Below are 19,774 nucleotides of genomic sequence, written 5' to 3'. Positions count from 1 at the left end.
CCAAGCTCTTCCCTGCAGCAACACGAGCTGCCTGGCTGACAACCACACGTCACCAGCTCTCTGACAGCATCCCTCCCTCAGCCAGCCCTGCAGAGGGGAGCAAGCAGCTCAACTCTTTCAAGTCAGTCCTGCCAACAAAAAGATTAATGGGAATTTAAGGGTCTCCTTCACTCAAAGGCTCCTCCAGCAGCCTCTTTTGGACTTTAGTTTCTGATCTTTCCAGGTTATTTTGTATTTGCGTCTACACAACATCCTTTTCTGTAACTCTGTACTACGGAGCAGTACCTAAAGGAGCTCTTAAAAGCTCACTTAGACACAATTCCTAGAGCAATTTAATCAAAGATGAAAATATAACTTAGCAAATAAACCGATCTTATCTCTAGATTATCTTGGTTATGATACCAGCCCCTGTAATTCTCCAGTTAACAATTCCAGACAGCAAAGCACACAGCCCTTCAACATAAGGAGCCTTCACTCAGCCCAGAGATCTGCCAGATGTACAGAGAAACACAATTTTCTTCATTTCTCAAGCAAAGGCATTGAGAGAGCTTTAATTAAAATCAGCCCAAAGTCTTGTCCTACCTCCTACCACAGCAGCCCACTTGGCCACTTATTAAGGCTTCTGGGAATACCTATTAATTGCTTAATAGGCTGAGGGGCAGCTGAGGCAGTGGTCTCTGGCTGACTTTAAAAAGACAGGTTTACCCTCGCTGAAGGGAAAGTTATGGTACCTGGATAAGAAACTCAAATGGTCTGCAGTGATTATTAAGTAGAACAAGGCTGATCCATCAATTATCACTCCCCAAAGGACATGTGGTCGGAAAGGGTAAGAGGGTTTCATCTGTGGCTTCTGCATTTTCCCATCACACAGGCACTGCCACTTTCCAAATGTTTCACTAGGTCAGAGCCCCCAGGTATCCCAGCACTGTGAGGTCAGGGTACAAAACTGGACATTATTTGGGATTATACTGTTGACTCTGTGTACTATCACCTTCTCCTGGCTTTCTGGCCTCCAGCTTCCTCCAGCACTGTTGGTTCAACATTTTAAAAACAAAGGACACGCCAGCATCATGACAAACTCCCCCCAGAAATAGCCGGGCTGCCTGCTTTCACTGCCTGCCACATCCCAGATGTAGCATTCAAACCTCCCCTGGCTGTTTCCTGGATACAAAAAGCAAGAATTAACATAGCCCTGCCCTTGCTCGTCCCCGGACAGGGATACAGTCTGGGCTGGAGGTGCACAGGGAGCACAAAGGACTGGGAAGGGAGGCAGCTATGGGGAAAATCAGTTAAATACAAATGCTAAAAGTTCTGGCATGAAGGGTTGTTCCAGCCTAAGACCGGGCACATCATCATGGAACAGCTGCTCCATGGGAACAGCTCATATGCACACACTTCCCTCAGTTATTCCAGAGCAGTGCTGGAGGAGTGAACCACAGCACCCACCCCAGTGAGAGTTGTGTCCTGTGCCTTGGGCACACAGGATTAAAGCACCACCAAAATAACATGGTATTTCAACACCAGCTCTACTCCAGCCTTCCACCAACCCTCAGCCATCACTCTGGACACTCATGCTGTAAAAATTAATGGAATGTCCAAATCCTGGGATACACAGCACTGGGAAGTCACGGGCTCTGCTCTGCCTCCTCGTCTGGCACACAGGATTATTTCCTACGACTGACACCACGCAGATTAGTTATGAACAGGCTCTGCTGCTGCTCAGACGAGATTATTCCCGAGGCTGCAAGAGCACGCTCCTACGAAGGCTGTTTTTTGTTTACAAAGACAAATTTTCCTGCAGAAAGCAGCCAGGGACAGAGAGAGAGCAAGGGAACAGCCAACACGTTCTCCTCCAAACGTGGTCTGATGAAAGCTGAAACAGCAGATCTCCCTTACAGCAGCCTCCTATTAAATTTTACATGTCAGAGCTGAGGCGGATTGCCTGGAGCCGAGGGCAGCAAGCCTGTTGATATCCAGATAGGAACAAACCCGAGGAAAGCAGCCATTTTGTTGAAATTCTCTGGGCACTTCAAAAGATTCCCTAACAAAACATTCCAAATAAAGCTCTGCCCAGAGAGAAACACCCTCAGTCCTTCAGCAGGGATTTTTTAAATTTTATTTTAGCTAACAAAGCAACCAAGTCCCACATATGCTTCAAACAAATTCCACTCCACCACAGCTTTTCACTGGAGGTATTTACATTTACTGTCCTTATCTATGTTGCTGTGCTTCAGCATACCAATGCAAGCAGGAGATACAGCAATAGGAAGCTCTACAAAGGTCTGGACTTCACCAAAGAAGCATTATTAATTCAAATAAAACTCCTTAATTTAATAGAATTTAATTCAACTGGAAGCTTCATCAGTGATAAGAGTTAGAATTCTTTTTGCTGTCAAAATAAGAAAGTATGAATCGGAAGGAAGAATCTGGATGCACTTAAATACATAAATGAATTATAAATTAAGTATTATTAGAACATTAGCTTGAATCAGAATTTCCAAGCAGCACAATTTGCTGAATGACAGTTGGGAGCACTTGATCCATTCATGTTTCCATCTATCAAGACGAGCTGCATGGTTAATTCTTGATGTTATTACAAAGAAAAACACATTTTACAGTTAGCTTCTGCTTACATGCTGGGAGTCAACTCCTGGTTCAGTTTCAGCCTTTACTGCAAATAAAAACCATTTAACAACAACTTAAGCTCAGTTCTCCAGCAAAATCCTTTCTCACCTCTTGAAGACATGATATTGATAAATTCTTTGTTTTGTTTCTTTCCATGTCATGGCTGGTTTTGTTTTCTAGCCATGGTAGCTTCTGCATTCCAGAAGTTATCGCTTCCATCCCAATAACAGAGGCTTTGACAGCAATAAGGAACTGATGCCACTTCCAGCTGGGTTTTTCTACACAGTTGCTTTGCACTTGAGAATCCAAGCAGATGCTCCAGAAACCCTGGCTTTCCCCAAGCCTCAGAACACTGAATAGGGTTTAAACCTCAGCAATGTCCACTGCTGTATTCCATGGGGACACAAGACTGGGTCTACATTTCCCAGCAGAAGGAAACAGATGGTTTTACATCAGCTGACAAGACTGAGGGTTTGGCTTGGTAGAGGAGCAAAGAGCCATCACAAGCCAGTGCTGGTCTGAAGCCAAGCAGCACAAACATCTGCTCCAGTGAAGTGGCACCTGGGGACAGCCATCACATCACCACTGTAAATATTTAACCAGCCAAACCCCCAGTGTTTGCAATAGCAGAGCACCAAGTGGAAACTCCTGCTGCCCAGCATCTCCAAGACTTGTCACGTGCACACTGTGCCATGGGAGAAGCACTGATAAATAACCCACAGGTCACGTTTAACGGCAGTGGGGAGAGGAGGAGCAACTCCACCATGAGAGACTGTGACCAACACCATGCACCAGGCACCAAACAGCTACATCATCACATAATAACCAAGGGGCACCAGCCCAAAATTCTGCACTAACCTGATGTCTGCTCTTTGGACCCTCTGCTCTTCACCTGCACCCCTCCCAGCTTCACACAGATAATCTCAGACATAAAGATACAGCTAGAAAATGTTTCAAATCAGCTTTTAACCTGCTAAAACACATAACAGTACAACTGGTTTGCATTGTTCTGCAAGTGCATTAAATGACCCTCATTTGTAGAGATTCATTCAGATCCTTTCTTCCAGGAGACAATTACAGGAAATTTTACAAGCACAAAACCTCATTTCTAGCAGCTTAAAAAAATTCCCAGGAAGCCAGCACTGAAGATGAGATCCAAGTGTTGAGTATTTCCAGGACATGATCTCTAACTTGCTAGTTTTTAGTTTTTCACCACCAACTTAGCACTCTGAGAAGCTGCAGGAAAACCTCTGTGTAATCTAATATTCCCTAGCTCGATTACAGCCAGGACATGAGAGGGCTGCTGCGAGAAGAGGACAGGAGCTAAAGGGTTCAATCTGCCAACCCATCCGTGCTCTCTCCCTCTGCCATCACCAGGGGTGTGGGAGAGAATCTCACATTTCTCTCCGTGGCCATCTCAGTGTTCACAGGGACAGCACAACATGATGGTGGATCTCAGATACTTCTCACCTTCCCCTTAGAGATAATAACAACATGAGTACTGCTCATTCTCTGTACCCCACTGAGTGATGGTCCTTGCAGCTAACACACTACTACTGAAGCCGTATCAGAAGACTTGAGTTAGAACTCTAAACCACCAAAAATGTACCAGTTTCCTGCCGTTTCCACACAACTCCACAAGAAGCCAGGCTACTCCCTGTAACTGTTATCATCTGCTGTCCTCCATCTGGCATTTGCCAACTCACTATAACTCCCCATTAACACATACAGAGCCTTCAATTTCGACGCCCATCATCTCCTCAGCTCCCTACATCCTTCTTCATCTCGTTAACCTCCCTTCACACATCATTTCCTAATTCTGAAAATTAAGTTTTACGGAGTTACTGAATTAGTACCATTACGTGATGGCACCAAATGGTAGCTTGATCTGATGATCTCAGTTTGTAGTAACTTACCTGCACTTTACTGACTGTTTCCAGCTTGGATGAACACACGTTCTTCTAGCAGGGGAAGATAATAAAAAGCAACTTCAGCGAAAACTCTATTACTTCAGTTAATTGGTTCAAGAGACAGAAATGAAGCAGTCAGCTGCTTTACATTTTCTCAGAGCCTTTTGGAAAGCTGTCAGATTAATGATTAGGAGCTGCAACGAAGAGCCATTGTCTAACAGAGCTTTTAAAATCAGAAAAAAATAATAAAGCAACAATTCCAGGATGAATTAGCAAATTTGGAAATGCAAAAGCTGAATTCACACTGTAATACTTCTAAATAAAAGAAGATGGCATGGATTCGCCCTGCTGCTCTCAGATGATTGCAGAAGTTCCACCACCAACTCAACACAAATTAAAAATGACCAGGGAAGGCCTTTTCCAGCATTTCAGCTATGCTCACTTCCATAGCAGGAGAGTTAGGGTTTGATGACAGAACACAGAGGGATGTTAACCCTTATTTTATACATTTGATCTGAAGAACACTTTGGGTTCTAGTTCCTTTTGCTATAGTACTGGAGTATAAAGTCATGCTTTGAAGAAGAAGGACCCACAGGTCATGAGCTGATGTTTTACTGCCTACAACAGCAGTATCACCCAAAGGATTTCTCTCTCTTCCTGGTGTCTCCCAGCACAAGGTATCTCAACATAGGAACAAAAGCTCAGCAAAGCTGGGTAGACAACAAGAGCCCCAGCTCTGGTCTCTGGAGTCTGCCATGTGACTGCAGCTGCGGAGTGGAAGCACATGGGTGCCAGAGTACGCCGCACACCGGTTTTATTCAATCCTATGCCTCCCACTCATGGATTTGCAAAGACTTGCCTTAAAAGAGTAGGAGAAGGTGATGGCATCATTTCCATATAATTCCTCCAGTTTACTATTTCAGCAGTTCTGTAATATCTCCCCATCCACTGTGGATGAAGCAAACAGCCCCCAGTGCTGCAGCCTGGCTGGGCACAAGGTAAGAGGAAAAACCCTGCAAAGTTTTGGCTACCATGGATGTAAAGCGTCATCCAGGTAAACTCCAATTCCCTGGTAATCACCAAGTTCCCCCTCAAGTCAAACCTTCAGTCAACATCCAGTGCCACAGAGCTGCTCTGACAGGATGAGAGTCCATGAAATAGAAATGGGTATTTAGGAAATCAGTAACAAACCTCTGCATCCCATCACAAATGATGCACGGTCACCTTCTCTGCTCATCAACAGAACACCACTCCCACAACCAGTGCCCACAAAGCAGATCTGAGCCTGCTTCCCTCTTAACACCACTGCTCTTCCAGACCTGCAGGTTCCAGTTTTCCCCTTCTATCCAACATGACCCAAATCCTATTGAAATTCTCAGCCCACCACAGTTTGGACCCACCATCTAGTTACTGCACTGATCTTGTATATGGATCACAAATGTGTCCAGTACTGTCAAGATCGAAAAACTTGGGTTTTCTCCAGACAACAAGCAGAATCACTTTGGCAGAAAGAATGTCACTAGATACTTTCAGTTCTACACAGTCTCTAGAAGACAACACACAAGGACAGATTCAATTCTTCTCAGACCAATACAACTCACTAATGCTTGGCTTGAATAAAATACACTGTTTTGCTTCAAGAAGAAAGCAAAAGCACATTTTGCCACAGAAGGAAATAATACTGAATGAAGGCAGTGACTGACAATAAGTACCAAAACACCATGCTTGGCCCAAGAGCACAGGTCAGAAATCTCTCCCCCTGCACAAGATTCCAGAGAGGCCAAGGAAGACTCTAGACACCCAGAACAGCTTAGCTGTGCAGCAGCTCTATTTTTGCCTATGAGATGAAGTGACAGCAACTTGGATTATGATATTAATCTGAAACAGGGCAGTAACTGGGCAAGACCAGACCAGCTCAGAAAATATTTATTCAGCAGCAACACAAGCTCACACAAGCACTGACTCTCAACTTGCCACCGGAGTCAGTGATGGGAGCACGAGTGACCAGACACAGGAGCTGAGTGAGTAAAGGGGGCCGCTGGTTTATTTTAACACAGACAGCATCACCGTGTCACCAGACAGCTGAGCTGGCACAACCTGGACAACAGGGAATTGCTTCCAAGAAATCTGTTAGTCTCAATCTGCCAAGAGCCATGTGTCAGGCATGTTAAAGCTGGGGCTTCCCATATCAACAGACACCCAAATCTTATTGTCCCAAAGACTGTGAAGTATATTGGGATATACTTTGATGCCAGGTACAGCCAGAGGTCACACTTTTTTTCTCAATTATCTCACCATCTACAAAGAGCAGGCCTTCACCCTCTTCACCCCAGTGTCTGGGGGCTGTATTCACCTGGTCTACCAAAGAGCAGATCTTCATAGTAAATTGTGGGAATACTGCAAACAACTACTACCAAATGTCTTCAATATAACCACGTGAGCTTGACAGAAATACACTTTTTTTTAAGGTCTTTTATTAGTCAATGCTGGAAAGAGTGGAAGTGGCACATGTCAGGCCAGCTACCCATCAAGCTGATAAAAAGAAACAACCCAAACCACATTCTTCATGTGCTGTCTTCAGTGACTCAAGTCCTGAATGAACTGTGCATTTCTGGGAAAGTAGAGGTCTGCTGATGTGAGCTCCAGAAACTGTCCTGTTTGCAGGCAGAAATGAATGTTAAAGGAATAAAGCTGAAACATGAACTGTACATCTGCTTTCTTCCTTCAAATCATGTTGTACAAGTCTTTTGGAGTCTCAAAAAAGCTTTCCCTGCTCTTTTCCCAAGCTCCAATATGTATGGTACACTGACTCGGCTCCTTCACCACAGTGTGCACTGCCAGTGCCTGGCCCAGAGCCAGGGGCACCCAAAGGGCTGCAGCCACATCCTGGCATTTATAAATCTGTAGGAGACTGGCACTGTTCCTCCACACCAGGGAGATAAACTGCTGGCTCTGCTGGCTCCTGCTTCCAGCACCTCATGTAAGGAGTAAGCACCTCAGCTTTGGACAGTGAATGATTTCCCAGTTAACAAGACCCAGCATTTCATGAATTCTGCACACCTTCAGGACAACAGAACCTTGCTTTTGCTGCTTTAAGCACATTCAGAGGCACCACCCAGTCCAGGGCAGTGCTAGGAGGCTGCTATGAGCAGATCAGTGGAGGAAGGGTTAGCGTTAGGGTTAGGGTTTGGGTTAGGTATCAGAAGCAACTTGAAGAAATGATGATACCATGGCATATCTGAAATGTTTAGAAAAAATCAGACAAACTCTAGGAGGATGAAGGTATTCTCAGCATCATTTTCAGATGAAGGTATAACTCAGCATCACAGTTATACTGGGAAGGGTAAATTTCCAGTAACCTGTGGATTTTTTCCACAGCCTATTTCCACAGCAGGTCTGTATGCAGCATCAAACATGTGCCATGAAAACAACTAATTGATTTTCTGGGCTAACTTTTATAAGCTGTCAGCAAAGGGCTCTCAAATTGTCCTTTGGGTGATGATTTAAGGTGTCCCCTCTTTAGACAGTGTGCAAGCAAAGGATCAGCCTCCAAGGATGTTCAACATCAATGTGTCTCTCAACAGACATTTGCTGGTTCTGTCTCAGGTTTGGGTGATCTGCCTCCCACCTGCTTTCGTTACTGGGCACTGTTCAGAACGTCTATCACAAGGTGCTTGGGCACAAAGACACATGAGGAGATATAATCCAGCCAAACTCGGTATCACCTCAAGATAACCACCTTTGACTCCTAAAAATCACAGGATAAGCTGACTGTGAACATAGCTTTATCCCCAATAATTAGTCCTCAGACTCACAGGTGTTTGGGGGAAATAACTCACTATGCAAAAATCTCACAGTAACACGCCTGCGGCAGCCTGTCCTGAATCCTGACTTCCAGTTCAGAACATTATAATTAACATTTTCCAACAAATATACAGACAGGAAAAAGAAAATGGTACGGGATGATAACTTCTTCCATGAGCACAATGAGTTGGCACTCACAAATCCCTGCAAGTTAAAGATCTACCAGGGTAAGTAAACAAAAGCCATCCCAGTGAATAACTTCTCTCACTGCAAAGGCCAGGTTACTTCAAAAATATTTGGATACATAGTCACTGGTGGCATGCAAGCGTTAACACCTTAAGTGACAGCGTGACTGATGAGAAAAATGGGATTAGCACAAGAATTTTTAGCCAGGGGCAAATTTACAAGAGCATTTTTGGAGAACAAAAAAAAAAAAGTCCTTAACATTCTTCTATCTTCTCTTTCTCCTCCAGGCCCTAGTGAGGTGAGCACTTGGTACTCCAGTTCTTCAGTCCCTCATTGCTTCTGATTTTGTCCCTTCTTCAAAGGAATACCCACTCTTATGATCCCTCTTCACTGGGGCAAAGAGGAAGTTTTCCCATCGCAGTGAAGTATCACCACACTCCACAGCATTTTAGGAAAGAAAAAAACCCACATTCCTTAAGGTGATTTCATATCCCCATCACAGGCGAAGTATGTTTTTAACACCCAGCGTCACCCTGACAAACAGACAGAAAATGCACTCTGGTGATGCCTATGCCTTAGTCTACAACTCTCAGCCAAGGAAAAAAAAATAATTTAGCCATCTTAAGAAACTCTTTAAGCCCAGAAAACCACTGCCAATGCAGCAGTGGCTTGGGGATGTAATCTTTGGCAGCATCTCGATGCTGGCAGCAGCCCCAGCGCAGATGTGGTTGTGGCTTGTACCACTTCCCTGCAAAAAGCAGCTTTACCTGCAAAAGCACTTTGTTCTGCTGGCACAACCTGCATCTGCACTTGGAAAACCTGCCAGCATCCTTTTCCCAACAAGCCTCTTCTAGCTCGATCATTTTTTAATGATGACTTCGCAGTTTATTTACCACACTCTACTCATTTATTCTTACTTAGTTTTACAGCCAACAAAACACAGCCCTGGCAACATGTTATTTTATAAGCTGGGATTTCCGCTACAAGAAGTAATTTTGCCTGTTTATACCCCAAAACGTTTTCCTCCGAGGGCTCTGCAGATGCCACCTTTGAAGAAAGGATATTCTGGAGGCATGACGAGTTCAGCAATCACTTGTTCGCTCTTGTTCCCAACAAGATTTACCTCAAAGTCTAACTGCAGTCTCTAATTGCTGCAGGTATTTTTAACCAGGTACCTGAGCTCCCTCGAGTTTAGAGAAAATAGTCTGGAGGGATCTGATACAGAAATAACAGAACACATGTCATACAGCAGTGCGGGAGAATGGGAAACCTCCAGTGTTTTCACCATTTTCTCGTTTAAGGGCTTTGAAGACTTGCCTCTACACAGAGTTGCACTCATTTAATCAGAAGTGTTTCTACAGCTGTTGAGTCAAAGCAGCAAGTAGGTGCAGATTCCCTACCTCTATTCCCTTTTGGCAGGGAATGGGAAACAAACCTGGATGTGCAGTTTTGTATTTGATGGACTGTACACTAGCTGACAAGGATACCCCTTGTTTCTCTCCCATTAAAATATTACTGTCATCAAGACATTGGGCTTCTGCAAGAGAAAAAAAAACCCTAATCAGCCCTGCTTGTAACTGTTGTGCAGGGCAGCAAGAGGAATAATTACACTAATGACTGGTGAATAATTGAGTGCACTGAACAGGCTGGCACCCAGCCTCCTCCAAATCCCAGTGCTCCTGGGATGCAGAAACACCCTGGCAAAAGACATCAGGGACTTACACCATGGCACACGAGAGTAACACAGATCCCAGACACCCTCCCTCCAGAGAGTTTCAGTATCCATCATCTCGAAAGAGAACTCCAAGTCCCTGCACTGTCCCCCTCCTAGAAGTTATCATCCCAGCCAGAAATGGTTTTGTGCACATTTTCAAACATTAATTTCAGCTCTATTAACAATACAAATAAGGACATTTCAAGCATGTCATATTACCAAGTAAAATAAAGAGACTGGTTATTACAGAACAACCTAATGCATATCTAAAATGCGTATAAATCAAAGAGTATACCTCAATTTGCTCATATGGCCTTTCAGTCATTACACAAGTATTACAAACTACCAAAACAAAGATATCTGACACATTATTTCATCAGATCTTCAGAGTATACAGAAATTGTTAATTTTTTTTATTAAATTGTCGTTTTACATTATAGTTATTTTTCTCTATACACACTAGGTGAGATTTTACTCCAGGGACCTTCCACTTTAAACTGTTGCTCCCAGAAAAATTACGCTGCTAACTACAAGTTGGAATGTTGCTCTTCTTCCCTTTTTATTAAAAAGCTGCTGTCCAGCCTACTTGTAATACACATTTTTTAATAAAGTTCTGTCACTTCCAAGCTCCTGCTCTGGAATCCCACCTCAAGACATGGCTCTCCCATGCTCTTCTTTCCACACCATTCCTTTCACTCTCTATTTCTCAGATCCTAGATGATTAGTATAAAGATAACTAGGAGTTAACTTAATCTTAAGTTTTCTTCCCACACAGGAAAGTTCGATGCAAGGCAGACTGTTTATTCATGTGAGTCCTCCTGGCTTCCTCTAATCCCTCTCCACATTTCTATCTGCCAGACAAAGGAATGCTGATTGCATTTGTGTTTTGTTGCGCAAGAACACACCAAGCCCAGTTACCAGCTGCAGAGGGCATCAACATTTTGAAAAACTCTCCAGAGCTCTTTCCAAAGTTAAATATGCACTAACTAGATGTGCACACAAAACAGGCCACAGAAATGTTGAGGTCTGGATGCACATCTATTTGTTTTGCTGACAGAGTTGAACGATGCTAACACCATCACTTCTGGCACCTGGAACAAAGCAGCTGAGCTGCTCATGGGGTCAAACGGCTGAGCAAGAAGAGCAGAGAGGAGACACTTTTAAACACTTAAACACAGAATTCCCTGATCCTGTATTCCATGGCCCTGCAAACAGCTGTATCCAGGCAGTCAGGGAATGGGAACTGTCCAAGACCCATATCCACGTAAGCACGGCTCTGTTGTGGGTGCACATGTCCATACACCCCAACAAGCACCACAGGGGATGAGTGTCAGACACTCAAACGTCAGAATGGCTCGAGTGCGCTGGTGTTTCAAGCCAACCAAGCCCATCTCAAGTGCCCCAACTCAGTTGGGGTTGCCCAAAGGCAAACCCCAAAGAAGGGAGAAGCACTGCATTGTCACTACCATTCCAGGTCCACACACACACATCAAAGCAAGCACAGTAAAAACAGCCGTATCCTGCTGTGATTTTTACACAAGGGTGTTGTTCAAACACCAGCTCCTTCCTCTGTGATTCTGGAAGTGTTTTGCAGATGAAAACAGCAAAAAAAAAACCCCCTTTGCAGGGCTGCAGCCAAGATGCTCCTTCAGAGGTTGACCCAGTCACGAACTCCAGGCAGGAAGTGGGAACCATCAGAACCATCTCAAATTCTCATTTACCTTGGAAGAAAGTCTCTTCAGCCTGTCTCCTTAATAAGAACTGCAATTATTAGTTTAAAAATAAAATATTTGAACTAAAACTCAAAGAAGTCAGCTATTTTGGCATTTGACTACTTTCAGGTGCAATTATATAGATTCTTCTGGTTCTACTAAGTTCTTACTGTGTGTTCTCCACTTTGAGAGGACTTTAACTGTGCCCAAGTAGAAGTCTTTTGTGCAGGAACTCCTACTCTATCCTGATTATCTGCTGAGAAACAGAGTTTAGAGTCTGTATCCCTCATCTGGTGAAATTGCTGCAACAATCACAGACAATTTTTCTGAAGGGCTGCAAAGGCAATAAGCAAATATCCAAGCTTTTAATTTCAAACATTAGGATTATCTCCCTCCAGCTCCTAAATTCCTCAAATCACAACGCAATGAAAGCTTCATCTGTTGTGAATTAAAATGCACATGAAAAGGCTAATTTGTGGTGACACAGTACAGAGAAGAGTCCCTCCCCTCAGACCAGGAAGTCTTTCACACCTCCATGTCTGAGACACAAGTACTCTCCCACAAGACCTAATCTTGAAGCAGATGGCCAAGACATGATCCTTGCACTGCTTGTCCCTGGAAACAAGAGGTGCCACATGGTACTTTAGCACAGAACTTTTTAACCAAGGAAGATACAAAACCAGGAATGTTTTAGAAGGACTGGGGAAAAGGACCTTAATGTACTGGCATCTTTAAGAGGGCACCAGTGGAAACCACCAGGAGAAGACCAAGAAGCCCAGTTTTAGGTAGGTTGTATGCTCAGTTACTACCAGATCACAGGGCTCTCAGCTACTGCCCTGTCCCCAGCAGCCGTATTTGGCTCCTCTCCCAAACACATCCCCAGAGGACCACAACCTTTTGCTGTCACACAGACGTGTCGAAGCCTGGCAACAAGGACAGGCAGTGTAACGCAGCCATGGAGAAGCTGTGCTCTCCTCTCCAACTGTCTGGGCTCCATGCTTCTCCAGAGGGAGAACACCAAGGGGAGACACATGTCCCTCCAAACCAATTCTTTGTTTCTCCCTTTTTACTAGGCACTGGCAATGACTACTGGCTTTGTAGTCCACCAGCTCCCAAAACTCAAGGCAAGACTGCTGGCAATGCCAAAATGCACCACAACCGCCCAAGACACTTTCACAAGGGCTTACTCACTTCTTCCAAGTCACTTTGATGCTGTAAACAGCTATCTATGTGAGGTTTTAGATTGAAATTATTCCCAACATCTGGAAAAAGTTCTCAGTCTCTAAAAACAAGGAAAAGACTCAATGCCGATGGTTCTGTTTGAGTGTTGTGTTTGTAGAGTGGTTCAAACCCTCACCACAGTGAGCTGCTCTGAGCACTGGAGATAATGACCTGGCATTGCTACACCACCTAAACAGGATCGCTCCTGCAAGAGCCTCTGCACTTATATGGGCATTCCAAATTCGGGAAGGGAACAGACTTGTGAAGTATAAACTCAAGTTACACCTGAAACAACCACTGAGAGAAGCCTCGGATGGCAGTTTTCAAAGCATTTATTTAAACAGTGTTTCTATCACAGCTGAAGCAAAAGCTAAGAGCAAGGTAAGGAATTCTATACAGGCCAAGTTCAGGGTTTCCAACATTCCCAACACCAAACAACCAGGATGGTGAAGATACTTAAATATTTTCTGCATTTCCATTATCAAATTATTAATGATTTTTCTCCAGTTGAGTGCCTCATCCCCTCAGAGCCTCCTGCACCAACATCCCACACAAAGTCAGCAGCCCTCTCCCAAACCTCGGGCATCTGTATTCCAGGTTGTGCTCAAATGCACCATTTGGCATTACTGAGCAGCTATGAACCCTCCCAAGGTGTTTTACAATAAATGAGACTGCAATTTCCTTGCAGTTGCTGCAGCTCCTAAATGACTTGATGAAATTCAGCAGCATTATGTGCTTGTATGCAACCAACAGCCTCCAAAACATCCTTTGTGACTGTCAGGGATCCAGCACTGCCAGACACGAAAACATCACTCTCAATACTCAGACCCCAGTAATTCCAGAAGTACCAGAAATCTGGAGGACCCTGAACAGGTGAGTTTAGGACTACGCTGTGTGGAGAGGACTTCCAGCTTCCAGAGTTACTGTCAAATTCCCGATTCTTTTCCCAGTAAACCAGCTTTCCTAAGCAGAGGAAAGAGTTGCTACCTTCTCCAGGAAAAAAAAAAAAAAAGGCTTCTACAAAGAAATTCTAGATGAAAACGTTGACTCGCTGTTAAAACAAGCAGAGTGTGGGATAAACTTTCTTCATCGCTTTCTTCAACTATCACACCTGATACCAACAGGAGAACCACATTCTTGTTTGTCTCGTTAATGAAGTAAAGGGGAAGAGAAATTAGTTTAGAAATAGAAAACTGAAAACCATTCAACAGGTGCCAAAGACACAGGGCTGCCCTAATTTACAAAGGGCACTGGAGCTTTGGGGTTTATTTGCTATTAGGAACTTGAACTTGTGCCAGGTTAAAACTAAAGGGTCAGAGCTTGGGACAAGCATAAGAGGGGAATCTGTGTTTTTGTTTTTAGTGATGCTTTAACATCCAGAAATAGCTCTTGTTTCACATCAACTGCAGTCTCAACTCTGACTTCGTGGCACAGCTTCCAATTTATAGCAGAAACAACCCTTCTACTTTGCACAGCAGGAATGGTCCTGCTCACTGAAATTAAACCCACAGGGAATAGCAACAACTGTATTTACTATTTAGTTTTAGCTTTCCAGAAACAAATATTTTAAAGTAGCTAAAAAACAGTGAGCATTTTCAGTCTCACTTTGAAACATCCCAAAACACGCAGGTCCCCATTTGCACCCCAAGGCCCCTGAGAAAAAGGCTGCTTTGCTGTGATTTTAGGAAAACTACACTGAGACAAAAGCAACCAGCATCAAATGTTTCCACACATGGCCAACCATGAGATTTGCATCTGACCTAACAGAAACATAAAGCACAAAGCAAGTGGGTCATATTTAAGTACAAAGTTGAAATTCCTCTGGAGACTTAACAAGACTTCTACCTGGTAATGCTGAAATTTAAAGTAATATTAAAAAAAATTCTATTATACTCAGAATTACATGTCTCAGCAGTCAGGAACAGACACCATGTCATTTCCAAAAGTTTTGGAGTGATTGCTTATACAAGATTCCAGGAATGCTTTGTCACAATGAAGTTTATTCCATTCCTTGGAAATATTAATTGCATTCCTACTATAATGAAACACCTTATAAACACCGCATGACAGAAACATGGGGTTTAACAAAGCATTTCCTTCCAGCATCTTAACATTTAGGCCCCTGACATGAATTTTACACACAAGGTTTGCTAATGCACCTCACGCTGCGAGAGGACCCGGATGGAAGCAGCACCAGCCTCGAGTGCTTCCACCCACAGACTCCCACCTAATGCTTGTCAGCTCCAAGCACTCCGAATTTCCAAGATGTCATCTCTAGCATTAAATACGGTTTTAAGCACTACCCTGTGCAACAAGCAGCAATTCCTGTTGCTCACTGGCAATTCATCCCTGTTGTGGACAATACCTTTGGAATGCACTGCCCACAGTATGCTGAATTACACCAGTATTGGTAAGATTTCCTAAGTTCTGCTTGGCAATCAGGATGTTTTGTCCAAGCAAGTGAAGCCACTGTTCAACAAGACCCCTTTTGTAACAATGGGTTTGCACTTGTGACAAAGCTCCATTTAACCAGGGCTGTGGAACTCCAGGGGCCTCTGCAAAAAGCCATTCCTCAACAAATACGGGTTTTTAACTTCAGAGTGGTCTGGGGATTTGGCTTATTTTAACAGCAAAGCTCCTACCAGAGCAAGGACCTAAGCTTGCCTCCAAAGAAGTCATCCAGCTCCACCATGTAAATGAGAAACCTGTACTTGCTGCGAATGCTCTGATGTTACACCTGACCTGGTCTGCTCTAAAAAATGTAATTTAAAGCCTTTAATCAAAAGAAAAGGTATTTTTGAGCTAGACTAAATTTTACTGGATCCAGGAATGCCACATCCTCCCAGAGAAAAGAAGCTCAACATGCTCACAATCACACAGCAGGCCAGGCACAGCACCCAGCCACAACACCCAGCCACATCCAGGATCCTGATCCCCACTGTGGGGTGGGGAAAGAAAACAAGAGACTCAACTCCTTTTTCTGCCACCTCAGAGCATCATCCCAGTATTTTCAATACCTTACCATTACAAAATCCAGGAAGAATGAATATGGTCAGTGACATCACAACAATGTCATTGGAATGCTCCAGAAAAAGGCAGGCAAAAAGGGAAAATTAATCCCACCTGGAAATACTGGAATTGCACAAGGTTGCAACAAAGCAAGGAGAACACCAGGCCAAGCCAGGCTACAGAGATACATCATGTGCTTTACTCAGAGCAGAAATAAATATGCCATTCTAAACATTTTTCAAGTTTATTTTCAGAAAAAATCTAGAGCAAAAATGGAAATAGCAATCTGATATAAAAAAAGAAGTGACAGTGGATTATTTGGACAAAAGTTCAGAGAGGGAGAATATGGGGAAGACATTCAACTGTGGGAAAATGCCTTTGGGAGGAGGAAGCCTTTTGTTCCACAGCACCTCTATGTCTAGGTTTTTACAGTCCCTTGCTAACTTCATTCTGCCAGCAGCTGGAAAACCACCAGAAATCTGCCTGTTTACTTAGACAACTAAAATTCCAAATACCATAGCAAACAGCTCTCTGCTCCACCTAATCACAGGGAGAGGATGGGAGGAATCCTCTGAGGTTTAAAAGTCTCAGCCAACCAACAGTGCAAGGTTAAGGGGTTATTCATACCCCTATTTTTGCCTTTGGAGAGCAAGGGGAATTCTTGTAGTGCGACACATGGAGGCAAATCAGATGATGAGCATAAGCACCAAATACTGTACAAAAACCACCATCAAACACCTGAAATCCTATTTATGCTCAGACAAGAAAGAGCAAGTGTAAAATAGTCTGAATATTTGAGACATTCTGAAACCTGCCTAGTTCACTGCAGGTTCAGTGGTCTTAGGGAGGCCAAGTGATAGCAGAGTTTGGCACTGAGCAGATGTCTCCAAAAGCCCATTCCACACTATGGAATGACATGCTCTGTGAGCAGCAACTTAGCCACGAGCTAACTCCTACTTCTGCAAAGTCTCCATCAGATCAAATCCCTGCCCTGAAAAGTTCATGTTTTTTCTCACACATCTTGTATTTGGAAATGACCAAATGGATGGGAGAAAAAAATTAATTTAGTCCTTTCAACTACAGCCCTGTCAGCTAATAACTGCTCAAATGGAGTGTTTTAATATAGTTACACCTGCCATGGCTCAGATACCTCCTTGCAAATACTCTGTGGCTCCCTGTTCCACTCTCCTTTCGCTGCAGCTGCAAAACAAAACCCCATCTACACCTTACACTTTATCATAAAAAAAAAAATAAAATCATTCATTAAAGACCACAAGAGCTACAGCTGAAGTTTTCAGACTGTATATTACATCTGCCTTGAACAAGTAAGTTCAAAGCACTAAAAATGTAACCACAACCATCACCATTTGCTACCAAGAACCCACAGCAGGCACACAGGGACCAAAGCCATCCAGTACTTGACTGGAACAAGTGAATCACAGCTCAGCAACTGAGGATCCGCAGCAGGATCCCGAGCCAATGTGACTCCAGAAAAGGTTTACTGAACCAGAAAAGCAGCAGCAGCAATCCTGGTTGGGCGCCAAACACAAGGAAATAAACAGAACAGAGAGCTGGAAGATTTCACCAGCAGCCACAGGAGTGAGGATGAGCAAATCCTGAAGCATTAGCCGAAGTCGGGCCACTTACCTCAGAACAGCCCAGAAATCTGATGGCAGGAAGTTGGCATTTAACAGCCATCCAGAGTAACTGAGTGTTTTCCTAAGTTGGTTTTAGGTCCCGAGTTTACCCATGACATTCTGAACAGACAGACTTTGTGCACCCTGCTCTGCTAAACCTGCAAACACCAGGCAGCAAGTGGAGCAGGAGAGCAGCCATGGGAAGGTGTCGGGGGCGGTCCTGCAGAGCCCAGCACACAGTCAGGCTTCCCGCTGCCACCGCAGGGATAGGGCACAAACAACAAGGGGCTCAACGCATTTCCCTCCACTAGTTCTGCAACTCACAGGTAGAGCACACAAGTCAAACAGCTTCAGGGCAGTCTAAGAGGGGGGCAAATCCACTCAGACCAGCAATCAGGACCTCCTCTAACAAATTAGCTCACTAAGAACATGCAGTTGAGTCCACCAGCCGGGTCTGGAAAATGCAGGAGCAGAACACTCTCAACTCCTCACTGGCAGCAACTTTTCCACTAGTTGTCTTACACAAAGATAAGGAATATGTCAGAATCTGTTCAACAGAAACAGAATGGGCCATGACTTTTGCAATCTTAATCATTAAACACAGACTCAGTATTTTAATGGCAATTTGAAAGAGTAAAAAGCTTAAGTTCCCACTTGTTTATATGTCTACCTGCCAACTGTTTCCCTCCCTACATCAGGATCAATAACTAGGAGCAAAGAAACATCCCTGCTTAACCATGAGATCTTCTTTAACTGCAGGGTAATCAGTTAATCCGAGCAGACTCCTTTATTCAACTTTATACGGGCAATGCTATCATTAAAGTTATAAACTTTAATTTGACTCAAGGAATGCCATTTTACTAATTTAGCACGCAAATATTTTTACAGCTGTTTGCATCAAGCCCCACATAAACTACAGGGGATTTACAGCACATAAAGCAACACTTTAAAGCTGCTGTTAGAGCCACTGCAGAGCACAGGACAGTCGGAGAAAGAACATTCACTAAGGCATATCGTGTTTAAAGAGATTTACCAGCACACACAACTAGCTAAACAACTACTTCATGGGCACTGGATCCCTCAATATTTAATATCCACAGACTTCTCATGCTATTCCCGTTGGCATACTGGAAAAAGGTAGCACTTCCTAGTGACCCTAAGTAATGGTAAGTAAACAGGAACTAAAGAAAACCCATCACCTGAAGAAAAGTGAACTGCATCAGAAACTTGATGGTGAGCTGGAGCCAAACCCTGCCACAAACATTTAGAAACGGATGCTAAATGGCTTCAGTGGCTTGATTTTTTTTTTTTCCCCCCCAAAAAACTTAGGGGCCGACAGGTAAGACTTAAGATACTTTGATCTAAAGAAGGTAAATGTTATTTCAAACTCCATTTCACTTTTAAAGAGGCACCCGTAAAAACTGAGGGTAAAAAAAGTTACGGTTGTGGAGGGATTGCCCGCACCCGTCCTGGTCTGTGCTGGAAATAAACACAAGGTTCAACCTCTGTGTGTGGCGGGGGGGAAGGGAGACGGCAACAAAACCAGAGCAGTGCCTCTCCTGGAATTCCAGGGCTTGCCATGGACTCCGCGGGTTATGGAGGAGCTATTACCCGCCTAACACCATGAGGACGGAAGGGAATAACGAAAAAAACATAGATTACGGCCCCCAGCTCGCAACCACACAAAGAAAGAGGAGCCCTTTCAGTGCCAAAGGCCTCGTTCCCGACGCTTCCACAGCAGGAAGCGAGATCCCGGCCGGGCCCGAGGGGCCTCCCGGTAGAATGGGGCGACGAGGAGCCCTCTCCACCCCCAGGGTGCACCGAGAGGAGTCGCTCCCCCGCCCCTCCAGCGTTGGGGAATACCGACTTGAGCCCCCTCCAGCCCCGGGGGAACCGACAAGTGTGTGTGAGGCCCTGACCCGCGGACGGGCCGAGTTCGGTACCCCTCAGGAGGCC

The 19,774-nt window shown here is 44.2% G+C and overlaps 1 protein-coding gene across 1 annotated transcript in view; it reads right to left on the bottom strand.

Annotated features, from left to right (window-relative positions):
* Window positions 1-4,983, bottom strand: part of ARIH1 (ariadne RBR E3 ubiquitin protein ligase 1) — a 34,707-nt gene extending 29,724 nt beyond the window's left edge. The window contains exons 1-2 of the mRNA XM_033517028.1: window positions 4,978-4,983; window positions 4,542-4,586 (exon numbers count right to left, since the gene is read on the bottom strand). Coding sequence (XP_033372919.1) covers window positions 4,542-4,586; window positions 4,978-4,983 — 51 coding nt within the window. The remainder of the gene's footprint in view (window positions 1-4,541; window positions 4,587-4,977) is intronic.
* Window positions 4,984-19,774: the final 14,791 nt, after the last annotated feature.

Source organism: Parus major, chromosome 10, assembly GCF_001522545.3.
Source record: "Parus major isolate Abel chromosome 10, Parus_major1.1, whole genome shotgun sequence".
Taxonomy (NCBI): domain Eukaryota; kingdom Metazoa; phylum Chordata; class Aves; order Passeriformes; family Paridae; genus Parus; species Parus major.
Note: the sequence above shows the minus strand (reverse complement) of the source record. Positions and strands in the feature narration are given on the sequence as shown.